Source organism: Sinohyriopsis cumingii, chromosome 1, assembly GCF_028554795.1.
Source record: "Sinohyriopsis cumingii isolate HCF-2022 chromosome 1, ASM2855479v2, whole genome shotgun sequence".
NCBI lineage: Eukaryota > Metazoa > Mollusca > Bivalvia > Unionida > Unionidae > Sinohyriopsis > Sinohyriopsis cumingii.
This window is the reverse complement of record NC_142961.1, coordinates 70,554,944-70,571,032: the sequence shown is the minus strand read 5'-3', so window position 1 is coordinate 70,571,032 and position 16,089 is coordinate 70,554,944. Positions and strand designations below refer to the sequence as shown.

Below are 16,089 nucleotides of genomic sequence, written 5' to 3'. Positions count from 1 at the left end.
GATGGAGACTTGTCCCACAAGCTTTAGGGACGTGGAAGTATTCTTTCAAACCAAAGAATTAGTTATATTACAGTGGGCTCCCTGGGGCTATACAAGAAAAATACCTGAAAATTCAGATGATAAGAGGGATTGACATTTCATGTGCCCCTTGTAAGTACATCTGGAATGATCTAGGTTCCAGATTTTTCAATAGAATTCTTGTATCATAATTTACAAAACACACAATGATTATCTGTGTGTATTTTGAAAAAGTGAGACAGTCTGGGTGAGTGTCCCAAGGACTGTTCTTGTGGCCACACATGAACAAAGACTGTCCCAACATTTTTGTCTGAAATAACGAATTTCTTGAAAGAAAACAATGAATAACGACAATATCTTGTATATGTCACACATGAAATCACCTGTGCACAAAGTAAACAATGAGAACTTACCTGTCTATTCTGATATTAAATTAATATATTCCATTATAACATCTTTATTGAGGAGTAATTGCAAACACACACAATAATAACAATGTGATGCAAGTAATTATAACAATTTTCAACACACAAAGGTGAAAAAACACTGGATTTGGTCAGACAATTGAAAACAAGGAATTCATGATTCCTGCATATTAATGAATTGCCTCTGCTGTGTTATTTTCTTAACATGAAAGACGTTCCCATAACCAGTGTAACTTAAAATGAATATGTGTACCCTAACCCCTAAGGGAGGAATACAGCAAGGTAACCTAAAAGGTCCCTTAGAGAACCAAACTCTGAAAGGAAGCAGGGGTTTTCCAGCATATAAATAATATATAGAGAGGATACATGTAACACTAAGACATTATTTGTTGAAGGAAGCTGCAATGTGGTGAAGCACTAGCAACATTTTAGATATTTCTCTGGTCACAGATTGAACACTCGTCCAATAACATGGTGTCTTTTAAAAAGAGGACTATTCCATGAATGGCAAGGTGCATGAGTGGACTGTGTCTTACTGACAATTTTCCACTCTGTGGGAGAATATATTAACATTAAATGGATTAGGTTGTTGTTGTTGTTATAGGGTTTAAAGCCATTTTTGAGCACAGGATAGGCTATACATGGCAGCCAGTATTAATGGTGGATGAAGAACCCGGGAAAACCCAGGACCCACGAGAAGCTACCGGCAAGCTTTCTCACATATCCATATTGGCCGAGCCTGAGACTCAAACCCACGCAGACAGAGGTGAGATGGCAGTGATCCATGATGGAGAGTGCTTTAGACCACTCAGCCACTCGGGGCCCCAAATGGATTAGGTTTACTGACACAATAAAAGTAAAAGCTATGCAATAGCAATGAATAAATTATTGCCACTATTTAAAAAAAATTTAAAGTATATTTTGGCTTAAATATTATTCTTTAAATAGAAAAGAATTATTCTTTAAATGGTCAGTGGTGTACAGGCAAAAGCTTCAACTTTACCATGAATTGATATATGGCCTAATAGTATTTACTTGACCTCTATTCTGATCAAATTTCCACTGAAAATATGCATATATAATTTGTGGGATTTTGAATATACAGAATGGAATGTGTTATTTTTGCTTGTGTAACAATTTTTTATACCATAATCATGGTAACCATTCCTCAGGACAACAAAAGACAAAAATTTCTAATTATCTGCAATAATTTGTCTTTTGTCACCAAATTATATTTGAGGATTGATTATAACTGCTCTATTTGTTCCAATGTGTCCCCTGTGACATGTTCATTATAGGTGACAGAGCAGAAAGATAGAAAAATAATCGAAAACTTTTTTGAACATTTTTCACAAATTAAAAAGAATTTAGGCACAAATAAAATACCCAGAGCAATATTCTGATGATCATCATAAATCAGTCCAAGTTCAGTCAATATCAAATATAGCATTTCTTCTATGTCATGATTAGACTATTGAGCAAGCCTAATAAATTTGTAAAAACGGGGTGGCTTGTTATTAACAATGATGTTCTTGGCAAATATTTGCCAAAAGTCTGCACAAAATGACAGGTGTCATTGCTTATCATCAAGCATGGGTCTAGTATTGGCCTATTCTTGGCCTATTATTGAATAAGGACAGTAATAACTGGAGTATTTTTTCCCTCAATGAGTTACGTTTTTCCCTGTAATAACAATTTCCAGAGTTTTTGTGGTTCATACAAACAAAAAAATGTAAAGACCAAACAACTAATGATCTCTGTACAAAAAATATGTCCTCCTTTTGAACCCGTTGCATAGCTATGAATTTTAGTACAAAATGTTTTTTGTGTGTAAAAACCCATGTAATTAACACCAGCACAAGCAAATTAGTGAAATTAGGATGACACCAACATTCTCACTGAGTTTTAAAACAAAAAATTATTCCAAACACAACAAAAGCAAGTTTTCATCAAGTAAAAACAGTGAAGTAAAAGGAAGGTGTGTATGATGGAAAATGTTTGCATGCATCAAACTGTTTAGTGAAACTATACAGAACAGAACATAAACTGAAAATAAATATAATAATTAAGCAATGCAGTAGTAAGATAATCAGCATGCATAAATAAAACCTAATAAAAAACACCACACATCAAAAATGTCTACAGTATTCAGCAGTCTGATACTTACCTTATATACTTGCTTGTAAATATAGTCCCATTGTAAACAACATAGACCCTGATCTGCCATTGCAATGATGCACCAGCAGATCAGAGTCTGTGTTGTTTATTAGTCATGACACACTGAAGAGACCCAGACATGCTGGTACATTATGTGACAGCAGATCTGGGTGTATGAAGTTTGCAATTGGTTCTGACTCATATGGTACATACAGTATTGTCTGGCTATAAAGGAATATGTGAACAACTAAATATGATATTTCACAGACTCTACACAATAATCAAACTGACTCTGATACTCTGGCCCCAGTTTTACCAACACATTTTACAGTCACCTATCTAGGCTTGTAACATTTGTTTTGTCAGGCTTCAGTAAGAGTTCAATTTCATCCCAAATGATTGTTGGACTTAAAGGGAAAATCTGACCTTCAAAACTACCATATGTACTCGCTTATAAGTTAAAACAAACTACAAACAGCAAAGATCCTGAACTGCAATAGCATAATGAGCCTGCATATCAGGGTCTATGTTGTTTGTTCTATTGATTCCTCATATCAAGCTGCACAGGTCCAGATCTGCCAGTGCATTATGCAACAGCAGATCTGGGTCTGTGCAGTTTGGAGTTGGACTTGACTTATAAGTGAGTTGAAACAGTAGTTTCCATTATATTTATTGTACCAATTTTCTACTGGACAATTTTCTCTGATGTTGCCACTGGCAATCAGAAAAATACATAGGGGCTAAAATCAAATTAACACAGGACAGTGCCTAGTTGGTTTTTTCAGCTTATTTTGATATGAGCTAAAATAACTTATTCCCATGATGCCCTAACAGTATATATCCAACTTTAGATAATAGTTGGGATGTGCATGTTTTCATTCAAGTCTACATTCCTCATACTGCTTCTGTGTATATTTTAAATCTACTGAAATTTGCATATTAATTTTTATTAAGATGGATGTTGATTAAAACAATTAAAAAAAAGGATTCTGTATCTTAGTTATAAATTATTTTGTCTTCATGGATAATTTACATATAATTGGGACAGAAAAATCCATTTTTTTCAGAAGAAAAAGATAAGTTTATTAATACCTTAAAAACGTACAAGATACTATTTCAGTCTAGGTATCTGTGTAAATCCCTTTCTAAAACCAACATTTCAGTCTATTTAACTTTATTGTTCATTCACTATTCATTATATAAAATAGCTTTAAAAAAAGCAATAACAATAAAATTTTAAAGAAAAAAAACGACAACCAAAACTGCTTAAATGTGGACTGTGAAATTATGGCAAAGAATGATAATGTACCCTACAACATACCTGTTTATAAATCTGAGGTATTATGTAACTGACAGTTTAATTATGATAAAGAATCACACTATACCTTATAACATATCTACAGACAAGGGATCTGAGGTTTGATGTAACCTGACAGTTTAACTGTAACTAAGAATCACACTACATGTATATAGTTGAACTGTAACTAAGAATCACACTATACCTTATAACATGTCTACATAGCAGGGATCTGCGGTCTGATGTAACCTGACAGTTTAACTGTAACTAAGAATCACACTACATGTATATAGTTGAACTGTAACTAAGAATCACACTATACCTTATAACATATCTACAGACAAGGGATCTGAGGTTTGATGTAACCTGACAGTTTAACTGTAACTAAGAATCACACTACATGTATATAGTTGAACTGTAACTAAGAATCACACTATACCTTATAACATATCTACAGACAAGGGATCTGAGGTTTGATGTAACCTGACAGTTTAACTGTAACTAAGAATCACACTACATGTATATAGTTGAACTGTAACTAAGAATCACACTATACCTTATAACATATCTACAGACCAGGGATCTGAGGTTTGATGTAACCTGACAGTTTAACTGTAACTAAGAATCACACTACATGTATGTAGTTGAACTGTAACTAAGAATCACACTATACCTTATAACATATCTACAGACCAGGGATCTGAGGTTTAATGTAACCTGACAGTTTAACTGTAACTAAGAATCACACTACATGTATATAGTTGAACTGTAACTAAGAATCACACTATACCTTATAACATATCTACAGACCAGGGATCTGAGGTTTGATGTAACCTGACAGTTTAACTGTAACTAAGAATCACACTACATGTATATAGTTGAACTGTAACTAAGAATCACACTATACCTTATAACATATCTACAGACCAGGGATCTGAGGTTTGATGTAACCTGACAGTTTAACTGTAACTAAGAATCACACTACATGTATATAGTTGAACTGTAACTAAGAATCACACTATACCTTATAACATGTCTACATAGCAGGGATCTGCGGTCTGATGTAACCTGACAGTTTAACTGTAACTAAGAATCACAATATACAGTTTAACTGTAATTAAGAATCACACTATACCATATAACATGTCTATAGAAGGATCTGAGGTCTGATGTAACCTAGTAGTTTAACTGTAACTAAGAATCACACTACATCCTTATAACATGTCTACAGAGCAGGGATCTGAGGTCTGGTTTAACCTGGCAGTTTAATTATAACTAAGAATCACACCACATCCTTAAACACATCTATAGTGGGATGAGGTCTGATGTAACCTGGCAGTTTAACTGTAACTAAGAATCACACTATATCTTTAAACATGTCTGTTAGAGATAAAATGATAGAAAACCAATATATTCAACTTATGCATTCTTTTTGATTGCTTGTTACATATCAAAGAGGATCTGATAATCTGCAAGCTGACTAATATAATTTCAATCGATCGATCGATTGAAGTGCCACTTACAATATATTTGAAAGAAGCACACAATGTCCTAAAAGAGAAAATGACAAACCTTACTGTGTGGGACGAAGTGAGACATTAAGGGCTAGTTTCTCCTTAAATCATGGACCATCATTGTGCAAATTGTATGTAATAAATAAAATGAATTCAATCTATATTACACCTTAGTCCAGATTTTCCCTTTATGCTAAAGTCCAGAATCAAGTGTTTGTTGGTGAATTCAAGGCCTGGTTATCAGGTCTTTCAAATTTTAATCATGTCTTAGTGGCAAGAAACACTTTCTAAATCAACATATTTTCCTCACCTCTACACTGTAAAAACCAATTACCCTTTTATGCCAGAAAATAACTGTAAACAAGCCAAATATTGATAATACCCTGCATACTATTTATAGACCACAAACAAGTGAAATGAGTAGGAATAAGCAGTTATAAAAATTAGGAATGTTATAAAATTTGGGAATGTCTTACCTTTGATGACTTCCCCATCTAAGTTGTCTGATGCTTATTTAAAGAAGAATAGAGAAAGTCAGACTGGCTGTTACAGAAGTGTCTAATGCCTTAAAATCATTATTTTTCAATAAAATTTGCTACCAATTTTAAATGTAGTATTTGTCTCTGCCACACCAAGGCAAAGCAGTACCTTCCAATAGCAATGAGTTCGCTCATGTACTATAGATGTCTTCTCAACAAGCTAAATTTAATAAATGCACTGACAACTGCCTCCTACTTTAGGGATGCTGTTCTTTCCTATTTAAGTCAAAACTGTACAATAAACAGCATGTTCCCAATTAGCAGCCAATATACATTCATGTACATAGAGTGAAACCCCACAATATCACATTTTGTTTTAGCATGAATTTGGATATAATATGATTGCAGTAAGAATCCCCAAATGTTCCAATAATGTCATCTATTTCTTGAAGATGCACAAAGCTTTAGTGCAAATATAAACATTGATTTTATAATATGGCAAAATGTCAGGCATTCTTAAAGAAGACAAAAATCATCTTGCTTATTTTTGAAAAGACATTAGGACCTAGACAAGCTGGTAACTGTGACGAGCCATTAACAATACACAATCAAGTTTTCTCTGTGTTTGTCTTCAATGCATATTTTGCTGGACTGCAAACAATAGCCATCAAATGTTTGCTCAGTCATCTGGCATACACAACTAAGCAGCAAACAATGCAGATCTTTAAAAAAAATGTTTCTCTCCTGAATGTATAAATCAATTAATTTACCCACAGAAAACATTGGACTACCAAAGCCTGCTCAATCAAGCATCCAATGCACCTGTTGAAACAAGCTGAACTGCTAAAATGGCAGGAGCTGCCCCCCACCCCTCTTTATTCTTTTTTATTTTGACGTTAGAAATTCAAATAGCACCTCCAGATCACTCACATACACCCCCCCCCACTGTAATGGTCGTCACATGCTTGTTGCTTGGTCTGCTATGGACTACTGACTGGAACAACCATGTAACTTTTATGGGTGGGTGGGTTTGCTATTATAACCAAACATACAAATCCCTGTTTTTTTTCAAACAATCAAGCAATAGTTCAAATTAATAGCAATTAATACAATTTTCAATTAATACTACATTTTTTCCTTAGTCTGTTAAAAAATGACTCAGCTGTTCATATGGAGACCACTCTTTACCCATGGAATTGAATGGTTTACTCTTGCAATGGAACCAGGAAACTAGACACAATCAATGAAGTGTTAATCTAAATATTATAAAGTCAGTACCTTTAATCTCTAATTTTCAGTTTAAGTGATTTTCAAGCCTAAATACAAGTTTCATTGTAAAAACTCCCAATGTCTCATTTATATATTTTATTGTCAGTCAAAAATCAGACTCTCTGGACCTGTCGGGCAAATATGAAAAAGGCCAATACAGCATTTCCTGAGTCAGTATGAGCAAGAAATTAAGTATTTGGATGTGAATGGATCAAGAAGATAATTTTAAAAAAAGTATGTTTCTTTGTACACATTTTTGATGGCATTACTAAATTATTTGTATGGGTACAACCAGACCAGCTGGTGCATACACATACTACAGCTATCAATACTTAGGTTACCCATTTTTCAAATACAATTATATACATCTAACAAAGAATGGTTTCTCTGACCCCCCCCCATATTAATATTAGATATGTAATAACCTTTTAAGTTGTTGTTGTTGTTATAGGTTCAACACCATTTTCAGCACAAGATAGGTAATACATGGCGGCCAGTATAAATGGTAGAGAAAGAACACAGGAAAACCCCAGAAAGAACCACCTACCCACGATAAGCAACTGGCAAGCTTTCTCGCATACCCACATTAACCGAATCCATTGAACCCACATAGACAGAGGTGAGATAGCAGTGATCTGTAACAGTGCATGCTTTAGACCACTCAGCCACTTGGGGCCCCAAACCATTTAAGTAATTCTTCTTTAATATGCAACAAGCTGATAAATTCATTTATCAGTCCACAGTTCTGCCTCGCCACCACCACCATTTTGTACAGGAATATGGATACATATGCTATATACTCTTAGTTAACTGAACTGTTTGCCCACAACATAATAGAGTACATAACATGATGGCATTCACTGACTGACTTGTTTGCCCACAGCACAATACAGTACATAACACAATGGCATTCTGTGACTGACTTGTTTACCCACAGCACAATACAGTACATAACACAATGGCATTCTGTGACTGACTTGTTTGCCCACAGCACAAAACAGTACATAACACGATGGCATTCTGTGACTGACTTGTTTGCCCACAGCACCATACAGCACATAACATGATGGCATTCTGTGACCGACTTGTTTGCCCACAGCACAATACAGTACATAACACGATGGCATTCTGGGACTGAATTGGGTTTTTTCATAGCACAATAGAGTACATCCTATGGTGTCAGTCTCAATATGAATTGATGTGTTTGTAATCTGGATCTCATTTCTTTCCTTGAACTAAAGAATATAAATCAGGAGAATGAAGGTCTATAAAGAACAGAGTATAAATCAAGAGACTGAAGATCTATCAAGGACAGAGTATAAATCAAGAGAATGAAGGTCTATCAAGGACAGACTATAAATCAAGAGAATGAAGGTCTATCAAGGTCAAAATATAAATTAAGAGAATGAAGGACTATCATGAACACAGAATAAATCAAGAGAATGAAGGTCTATCAAGGACAGAGTATAAATTAAGAGAATTAAGGACTATCATGAACACAGTATAATTCAAGAGAATGAAGGTCTATCAAGGACAGAGTATAAATCAAGAAAATGAAGGTCTATCAAGGACAGAATATAAATCAAATGAACGAAGGTCTATCAAGAACAAAGGTTACAATCTTAAAGTCTGCTGAAACTTTATGCAGCTTAGCTTCAAAGATGAGTTGTTAAGCCTATGTAAACAAGTGAGTGTCTGACTTCGACTGCTGTCAGACAAATGTGAAAAGTGTGCATGTTACATAAACTTTGACATCAGAATCACGCTCCAACTCCAACTGAATTACTGATCAAAAGAAACATTTTTAGTCAGACATTTTCTTCTTAAGAAAATGTCTGACTAAAAATGTTTCACTCTAAGAATGAATTCAAACAGGAGTATGGCTCAATAATCTCTCTCATACATAGTATAGTTCTACGTAAGATAAAATAATGGGGGACCATTCATGTAATGCAGTGGAAAAGCCAGCAATGCAGATAAAGCAGTTATTAATGCCTGAGAATAATCAGATGTAACAATTCACCCCACACATATCTATCAGAATTAACTTTCACCTGAACAAAAAATAGGGGGTCCACAATTTCTTATATAGCAAACTGTGTCAGGCATTATAAATAACAGGGCCGAATCGCATGGTATGATTTTAAAAACTTGACCTGATAAAAGTGAGATTAAATTTCATTGGACGAGTTACTGCTTGAGACATACCTGCATTCCCTCATCTGCGTAACCTAAAAGATCTCTCTTAGTTTGATTAACAAATCATTGCTCTAAACAGAGAGATATTGGTAGTAATGTATAACAGTAGGTCATTTTACACTTGCTAAGGTTATCAGGAATCTTGAACATGGGTTGAATTATACATGCCAACATGTTTCCTCAATTCATCAAGTAAATAGATGTTAGAAGAGGAAGAAGGTACTGAACATCAGTTCTAATTTAAAGTTTATTAAATCTGAGTCACTACAGTTATATTCTGCAATATATACAGGGAAAATATGTTTCCTGCATTTTAAATCATTTAGCAAATTTATGAGAAGTCACAGCATGAAAAAACTAAAAACATTCCAATGACAAATGGTACATAACCTCTCTGAAATACAACGTTTAATTGGTAATTTTATTCTGTTTTCTACATAAAATATATGAATCTAAATAAATGTGTAACAAAATGCCTAAAACTTAAAAACTGTCAAAAAATGTGTTAATTCCAAATTATGTAGATCAACAGAGGAACTCAATCAATCAATCAATCAATCAATCAATCATAACACTTGTACCAAATCCCAAAAGTGCACGTGATAAATCCACAATGGAAGATAAGCATACAAGAATCTATATGGATATTTTTTAACTTACCAAAGGCTCAGATACTGTGTGACAGGCTTGAGAAAGTAAAGTCCTAACCTGGGTGCTAAAGATATATTGACATTTATAACAATACCTGCAAACTGTGGCTGTTTCTTGGGCTCCTGGGGGACAGACCTGGGGCTGGGGGTTTGAGACTTTGCCTGTCCCCTTATCTCCTGCATCAATTCCTCTTCTAACATGGCAGTACTTTCACTCTTCGGGATACCATCTGAACAGAACAAAGAAAATGTTTCAAATCTTTATTGCTTTAAAAGAAAAAATGAATCAAAGGTCAAGGACAGTGTTATATATATTTAATTTGATTGTGTGATTGACCTTTGTCCATTAAGTGAGTATCAGAGTTTGGGCCTACCTGACAAATGTCTTTTTTGTAAACAATATATTACATAGCTAATTTTTATCTATGATTATTAATTACATTTTAAATTTATTATTATTTGTAGGCAACTTGGATTTGAGTTTAGACAACTGATACTTCCTTGGAAAAACATAGTCTATCTGATCTTAGCCAGGCAGCTTACTAAAGTTGAAGTGAAAGACCTGATCTTTTTTACAAAATAGAGTGTTCTAGAAATGAACTTTTGACCCTCATCCTGGTCCTCTTATTGCATCTTAGGTTTTTATATTAAGGCTGTTTTTATTAGAGTTACCTATTCCTATCTTAACAACTTTAGTGGAATCAGTCTTTTAGTTGTGTTTCAGTTTTAATTTGTGAGGATTTTTTAATTTAAATTATTCGCTGGAATTACAAACTGCTCTTTGACTTTAGCACTATTTGGGAATTATTGTGAATTCTTTTAGTAATATTTTGGATTATACAATTGTGATACATCAAGAGTAGTAGCACATCAACACTATTCCTGGCTATTGGTACATCAGCACACTCAAGATTGGAATTCATTCAGAACACCACTGGAATTCATTCAGAATACTCTATACTTTGTACTTGTGATAACTTTTTGAACTATTTGCGATTTAATTCACAATACAATAAGTTCCTTTAAATTTTTACTTTGTATTCAAGGTAAATAAATCATCTATTGAATTTCACAAAACTTGGTTTTTGCTTTTACCAGTACTGATCCAGAAAGCAAAATGAGAAAAAAAATGTTGTTGGGGAGGAGGAGGGGAGTGTAAAGCTAGTTTTTATGGTGTAATACTTACCAGTTGCTATTGTATAGATTATTCTTTCCAGGGTGTAAATCACCATCATCTATAAAAAGTGAATTCATTCTTCCAAGGGTGACTTACAAATTATTTCTGAAAGTCAACCTTGTGCCTCTTTCCCTTGCACAGTCATCATCTTATTTCAAGGATGCAGACTACTAGTGGGAGATCTGTTTGGGGTGGGAATCTGGCAAACAGCTTGTAACATTCAAATTAGTTTTACCCCCACCCCTAAAAAACTACATTTTGATATCAGTAATTCTAAATTTATCAGTTCAGTGGGAGACAAAACTGGCAAAGGAAAAAAGGAAATACTCACTATTATGGTAAAGTGTCCTCTACTGTAAGATGGTGTCTGCTTAGGCTACTTTTTGTGCCACAACCGTGAGCCCTAGAGAAAATATACCTTGACTCTGGTGCACTATGGAACAAAGGTAGAATTAGGAGAAGATAGTGCAAGATCACCAACACATGCCCTTCATCACATCCTCCAAAGATGAAATAGATAGGACCATCAGGTAGCAATCCCTTGAACCTCATGGGGTTTAATCTTCATCAATGAAAGTTCTTCATAACAGACTGATCAGATCTCTTGATTGTTGTGACACTCCACCTCAAAATTGCGGAAGCTGAAATATCAGCTGAGCCCTTTAGAGGAAAGAAAAGATGCTTCCTGCCCTTCCTTGTTCCCTGATTATCTCTTATCACCTTACCAATAACTAAACAGAAATGTAAAGCCCTAGCTCAGCATAAAAGTTGATCTTGATCATCCCCAGCATAGATACAACTGAGACTGGAGGTCTATGTAGGGAGTCAAGCTACTGATAGAAACTGGACTTTTGCTAGACAGGCTAATTCTAAGGATGGTGCATGAAGCCTGCTCCTTTGTCACATGGATGCTTAGGACAGCAAGAAAATAATCTTGAGGGTAAGGTTCTTGAGAGAAGCCTCACTCAAAGGTTCAAAGGGTTTTTTAATTATAAACAAAAGGAAATATGAGTGATTCCATCTGGGCATTAGAGAGTGAGTCACCGGTCTCTATAGCTCAAACTATCTAATAAGTTTGGAAATATAAGAATCTAAACCAATGGCTGGATCTTTTGGCTTTTTACTATTGGATAGGGATGCCCTATAACACTTGATATTAAAATGCAAGCATTGCCACTCTCCAAAAGGGAATAGGAGAAAATCAGCCCTGCACTCATCAAGAGACAACTAAGATTAACATGTTTCTTAGTGCACCAAAAGATTATCCACTTGTCATAACAGACCTTGGCTGTAGAGCATCTCCTGGCCTGAAAAATTGGCTCTGGCAGATAGATTCTTTGAGATGAGCCAAGCATGAAGGTATAGAATCTGTGTGCTGTTGTGCATGTGCTTTGATAGAAGGTCCCTCCTCTGAGTTAATTCCTGGACAGACCAACCAGCTGATTGAGAAGATCAATAAACCATTATCATTGCAGCCAGAGAGGGTCAACCAAATGAGCTGAGCAGTGGTCCTAACTTTCTGTAATACTTGTGGGTTGATCCTGAAGGGTAGGAATTAGTAAGCAAATAGATAATCCCACTTCAGGCTGAAAACTACCACTGCACAGGCTCTCTGGTCTTGGACCGGGGAAACATAAAATGGGAGCCTGCTGTTTAGCATTGTCACAAACAAATCCATGAAGGGTCTCCTCTAAAATCTGAACAAGGAATCTGCAATGGACCGATAGAGACCACTCAGTGAGGACTACCCTGCCTCTACTGGATGGATTGTATGTGAAATTGTTCTTATTGCCTGGCATGTGTCAAACTCAGTGGGTATTCCCTTCCAAGGCTGTACAGCAAAGGAAGTTCCCAATGATCACATTGAGAGAATAAGCACATGTGCCTCCTTGCCACTGGTGGTACAGTACCATAAAGGTGTTGACCAAAGAGACCATCATACAGCAACTTCTTATTTTGCCAACACGTCCTTGTAAGGCCAAGAACATTGCCTTCATTTTCAAATTGTTGCATATTCTTCTAGCTTCAGATGTGTGCCCCACCAGGAATCTTACATGTCCAAAAACAGATGAGAGCGGGGATTTGGGACATGCCTACAAATCAGCCCACCAAATTAGATGATTGTGGAAATCTGGTCCTGGAAAATTATGTTGTCTGATGATTACTGTATGATTTTTAGATTGCCAGAAGGAGAAACTGGCAGGTTCATAAACACTATGGGAACCTAGTCCACCATGGAATCAATAATCAACCCTGCCATGTTGAGTTAAAGAAAACAAGTAATAGTCATGATGACAGTGCCATATCAGTTAACTTGATATTGATTTCCATGTACAATAAGTTTATTAAAGTTCTGAAGTAAATATGCCAAATGTTCATTGATAATAAACCCCACTAGCATTTTTGATATTTATACATTTTGCCACTATGATATATAGGCTTCAGCTTAACAAAGCTGGTATATACTGCAATTCAATTTCAGCAAGCCATATATTTTTGAACATTCCTCTCTAGCTATTTGGCATTCTACATATCTACTCATATACCACTTCCATACTGACAGCAAACTGGCACTCTATAATATCTACCCATACCCAACTTCCATACTGACAGCAAACTGGCACTCTATAATATCTACCCATACCAAACTTCTGTACTGACAGCTACTCTTAAAATTACATTGAATTCACATCTAGCAATATATGGCCACCATACACTGGCAAATATCCATTATTTGCTTGCACTGAGCCCAAGCAAATTTAACCACTGACTGTATTATTTCATACCTGGTCAGCAACAAATAATGGAACCAATTAACCTTACCAATCACACTGATTACCTCTTATCACCTTACCAATGTCCCTGATTACCTTTGATCACATTATCAATGACCTTGATTACCTCTTATTACATTACCAATGACCTTGATTACCTCTTATCACATGGATGTCATACGACTTTTGAGACAAGGCTAAGAAACTTTGTGTGACTTCATGACAAATGATGATATCAACTTACTCTGACCTGGCAAATGATGATATCAATTTACTCTGACTTGGGGAAACATTTCTGACAAGACTATTTACAAAGTATTCTGCTTGCAAAACAGAGCTAGCAGACTAATCATAGATAATGCTAAAATCATCCCAAATACAATGAATGATATTAATGTGTTAACACTAAGTGACTGAATATTTTTGAGAAATGGTAGACTTATGCACAAAGTTTCAAACAATACGGCCCCATTATATCTCAATGAGCTATTTCATGCTAGAAAATGGGGCAACACCCCCAATTTAAGATCAATTTCAGCTAACCACCTTTCCATCCCAAAACCAAATAAAGAACTCTTTAAAAAAATATATTATTCAGGATCACTAATAGAGAACAGAATCCCAAGGGAAATTCAAGAAAGTACAAATATCAATGGAATTAATTATAATCTAATTCAATGGGTGAAAAGTGGAACCTGTTCAGTTTGACACATACATTACAATTTAAAGTATAAATTCACTAACCTTCCACTTTTTGTTGTTTCACTATTTTTGTGCCGTATATATACATTGTAACTAGAAGAAGCATGTTCATTTAAATTTTCTGTTTATTATGTCCATATATAAATGCATCTTATTATCAGTGTGTGTGTGTATCTGTGTGTGTGTGTGTAACTATGTGCACGTACTTCGAATATAAATATGCACATAACAGAGGCCACAAGGAGGATTAATTCCATGCAACTGTGTCACCCTCTTTAAATAAAGTTTTTATTGCTATTATTATACATCAAAAATGTTGGTAGATCAGCCTATTCAAGACTACTGGTACATATGCACATTCAAGACTTGGAATTAATTCAGAATATTCTATACTTTTGGACTTGTTATAGAATATTTAGGATTATTTGGGGTAATACAATATTTAGGATTGTTTGGGATTTAACTCACAATACTGTAAATTTCTTTTAAATATTCACTAAGTATCCTAGGAAAAAAGATGGTTTGTTGAATTTTACCTAACTAGTTGGTTTTCTCTTACTTAATTTAAGACCATAGAGTTGTAATACTTGCAGGCTGTGTAGAAAATCTTCTAAAACATAATTAGAATCAGAAAGATACACAGAAACATAGCAGGTCTAATAATGGAACTAATTTCCATTACAGTAATTCAAGTAATACATATTTTATTTCTTTACCAAATGTTTTTTACTCATTAAATTTGAATACCTCATTAACTGTATCTCACAACAATTATTCTATAACTAGTCAAATAAACCTGGGAAAATCTGACTAGCTAAAAAGGTATTACATTTTATGTCTATTTATTTGACTTGATCAGTAAATTTAAAGGACCCATTTCAATCTGACATGTTCAAATTTAATTTTGTTCATAACTTAAGAAACTAACAGTCTGACTGAGGTTATTATACATGAACATAATCCATACTTGCTATGAAGAACTCATTTTGACCTACAGAGAAACTCTACTATAACCTGGTAAATTGGGGTCCATACATGCTGACTGCATCATGTTCCAAACCATGTTATAGCAAAAATGATTTTACAAAATTTATAAATATTTTATATACTCAACTGCAGCATTGCAAGAAAGACCAAATATTAGGTGAGTGTACTAGAGCATGGTATATTGAGAATGATAAACTGTTTGAGGAATACATTATATACATAATCACAGTATAATAAGAATAATCAAAACTTCAAAGCATGAGTGTGTGTGGGAACAGGGAATGGGGTTGTAAGCCAAATGGCACTCAAATATATCATAACTTTACTACATGCCAATTTATATCAATATTGAACAAAGCCAAATGCTTAATGAAAATTACTTAATGCTGTATAAGAATATTATGATCTGTAAACTATCAGTTTCTGAAACTTAAATTATTT

At 34.7% G+C, this 16,089-nt stretch overlaps 1 protein-coding gene across 1 annotated transcript in view; it reads right to left on the bottom strand.

The window, feature by feature from the left end:
* The window catches only part of LOC149807090 (lipoxygenase homology domain-containing protein 1-like), a 276,859-nt gene that overhangs the window by 194,980 nt on the left and 65,790 nt on the right, over positions 1–16,089 (bottom strand). The window contains exons 17-18 of the mRNA XM_089961784.1: positions 10,104–10,238; positions 5,888–5,920 (exon numbers count right to left, since the gene is read on the bottom strand). Coding sequence (XP_089817910.1) covers positions 5,888–5,920; positions 10,104–10,238 — 168 coding nt within the window. The remainder of the gene's footprint in view (positions 1–5,887; positions 5,921–10,103; positions 10,239–16,089) is intronic.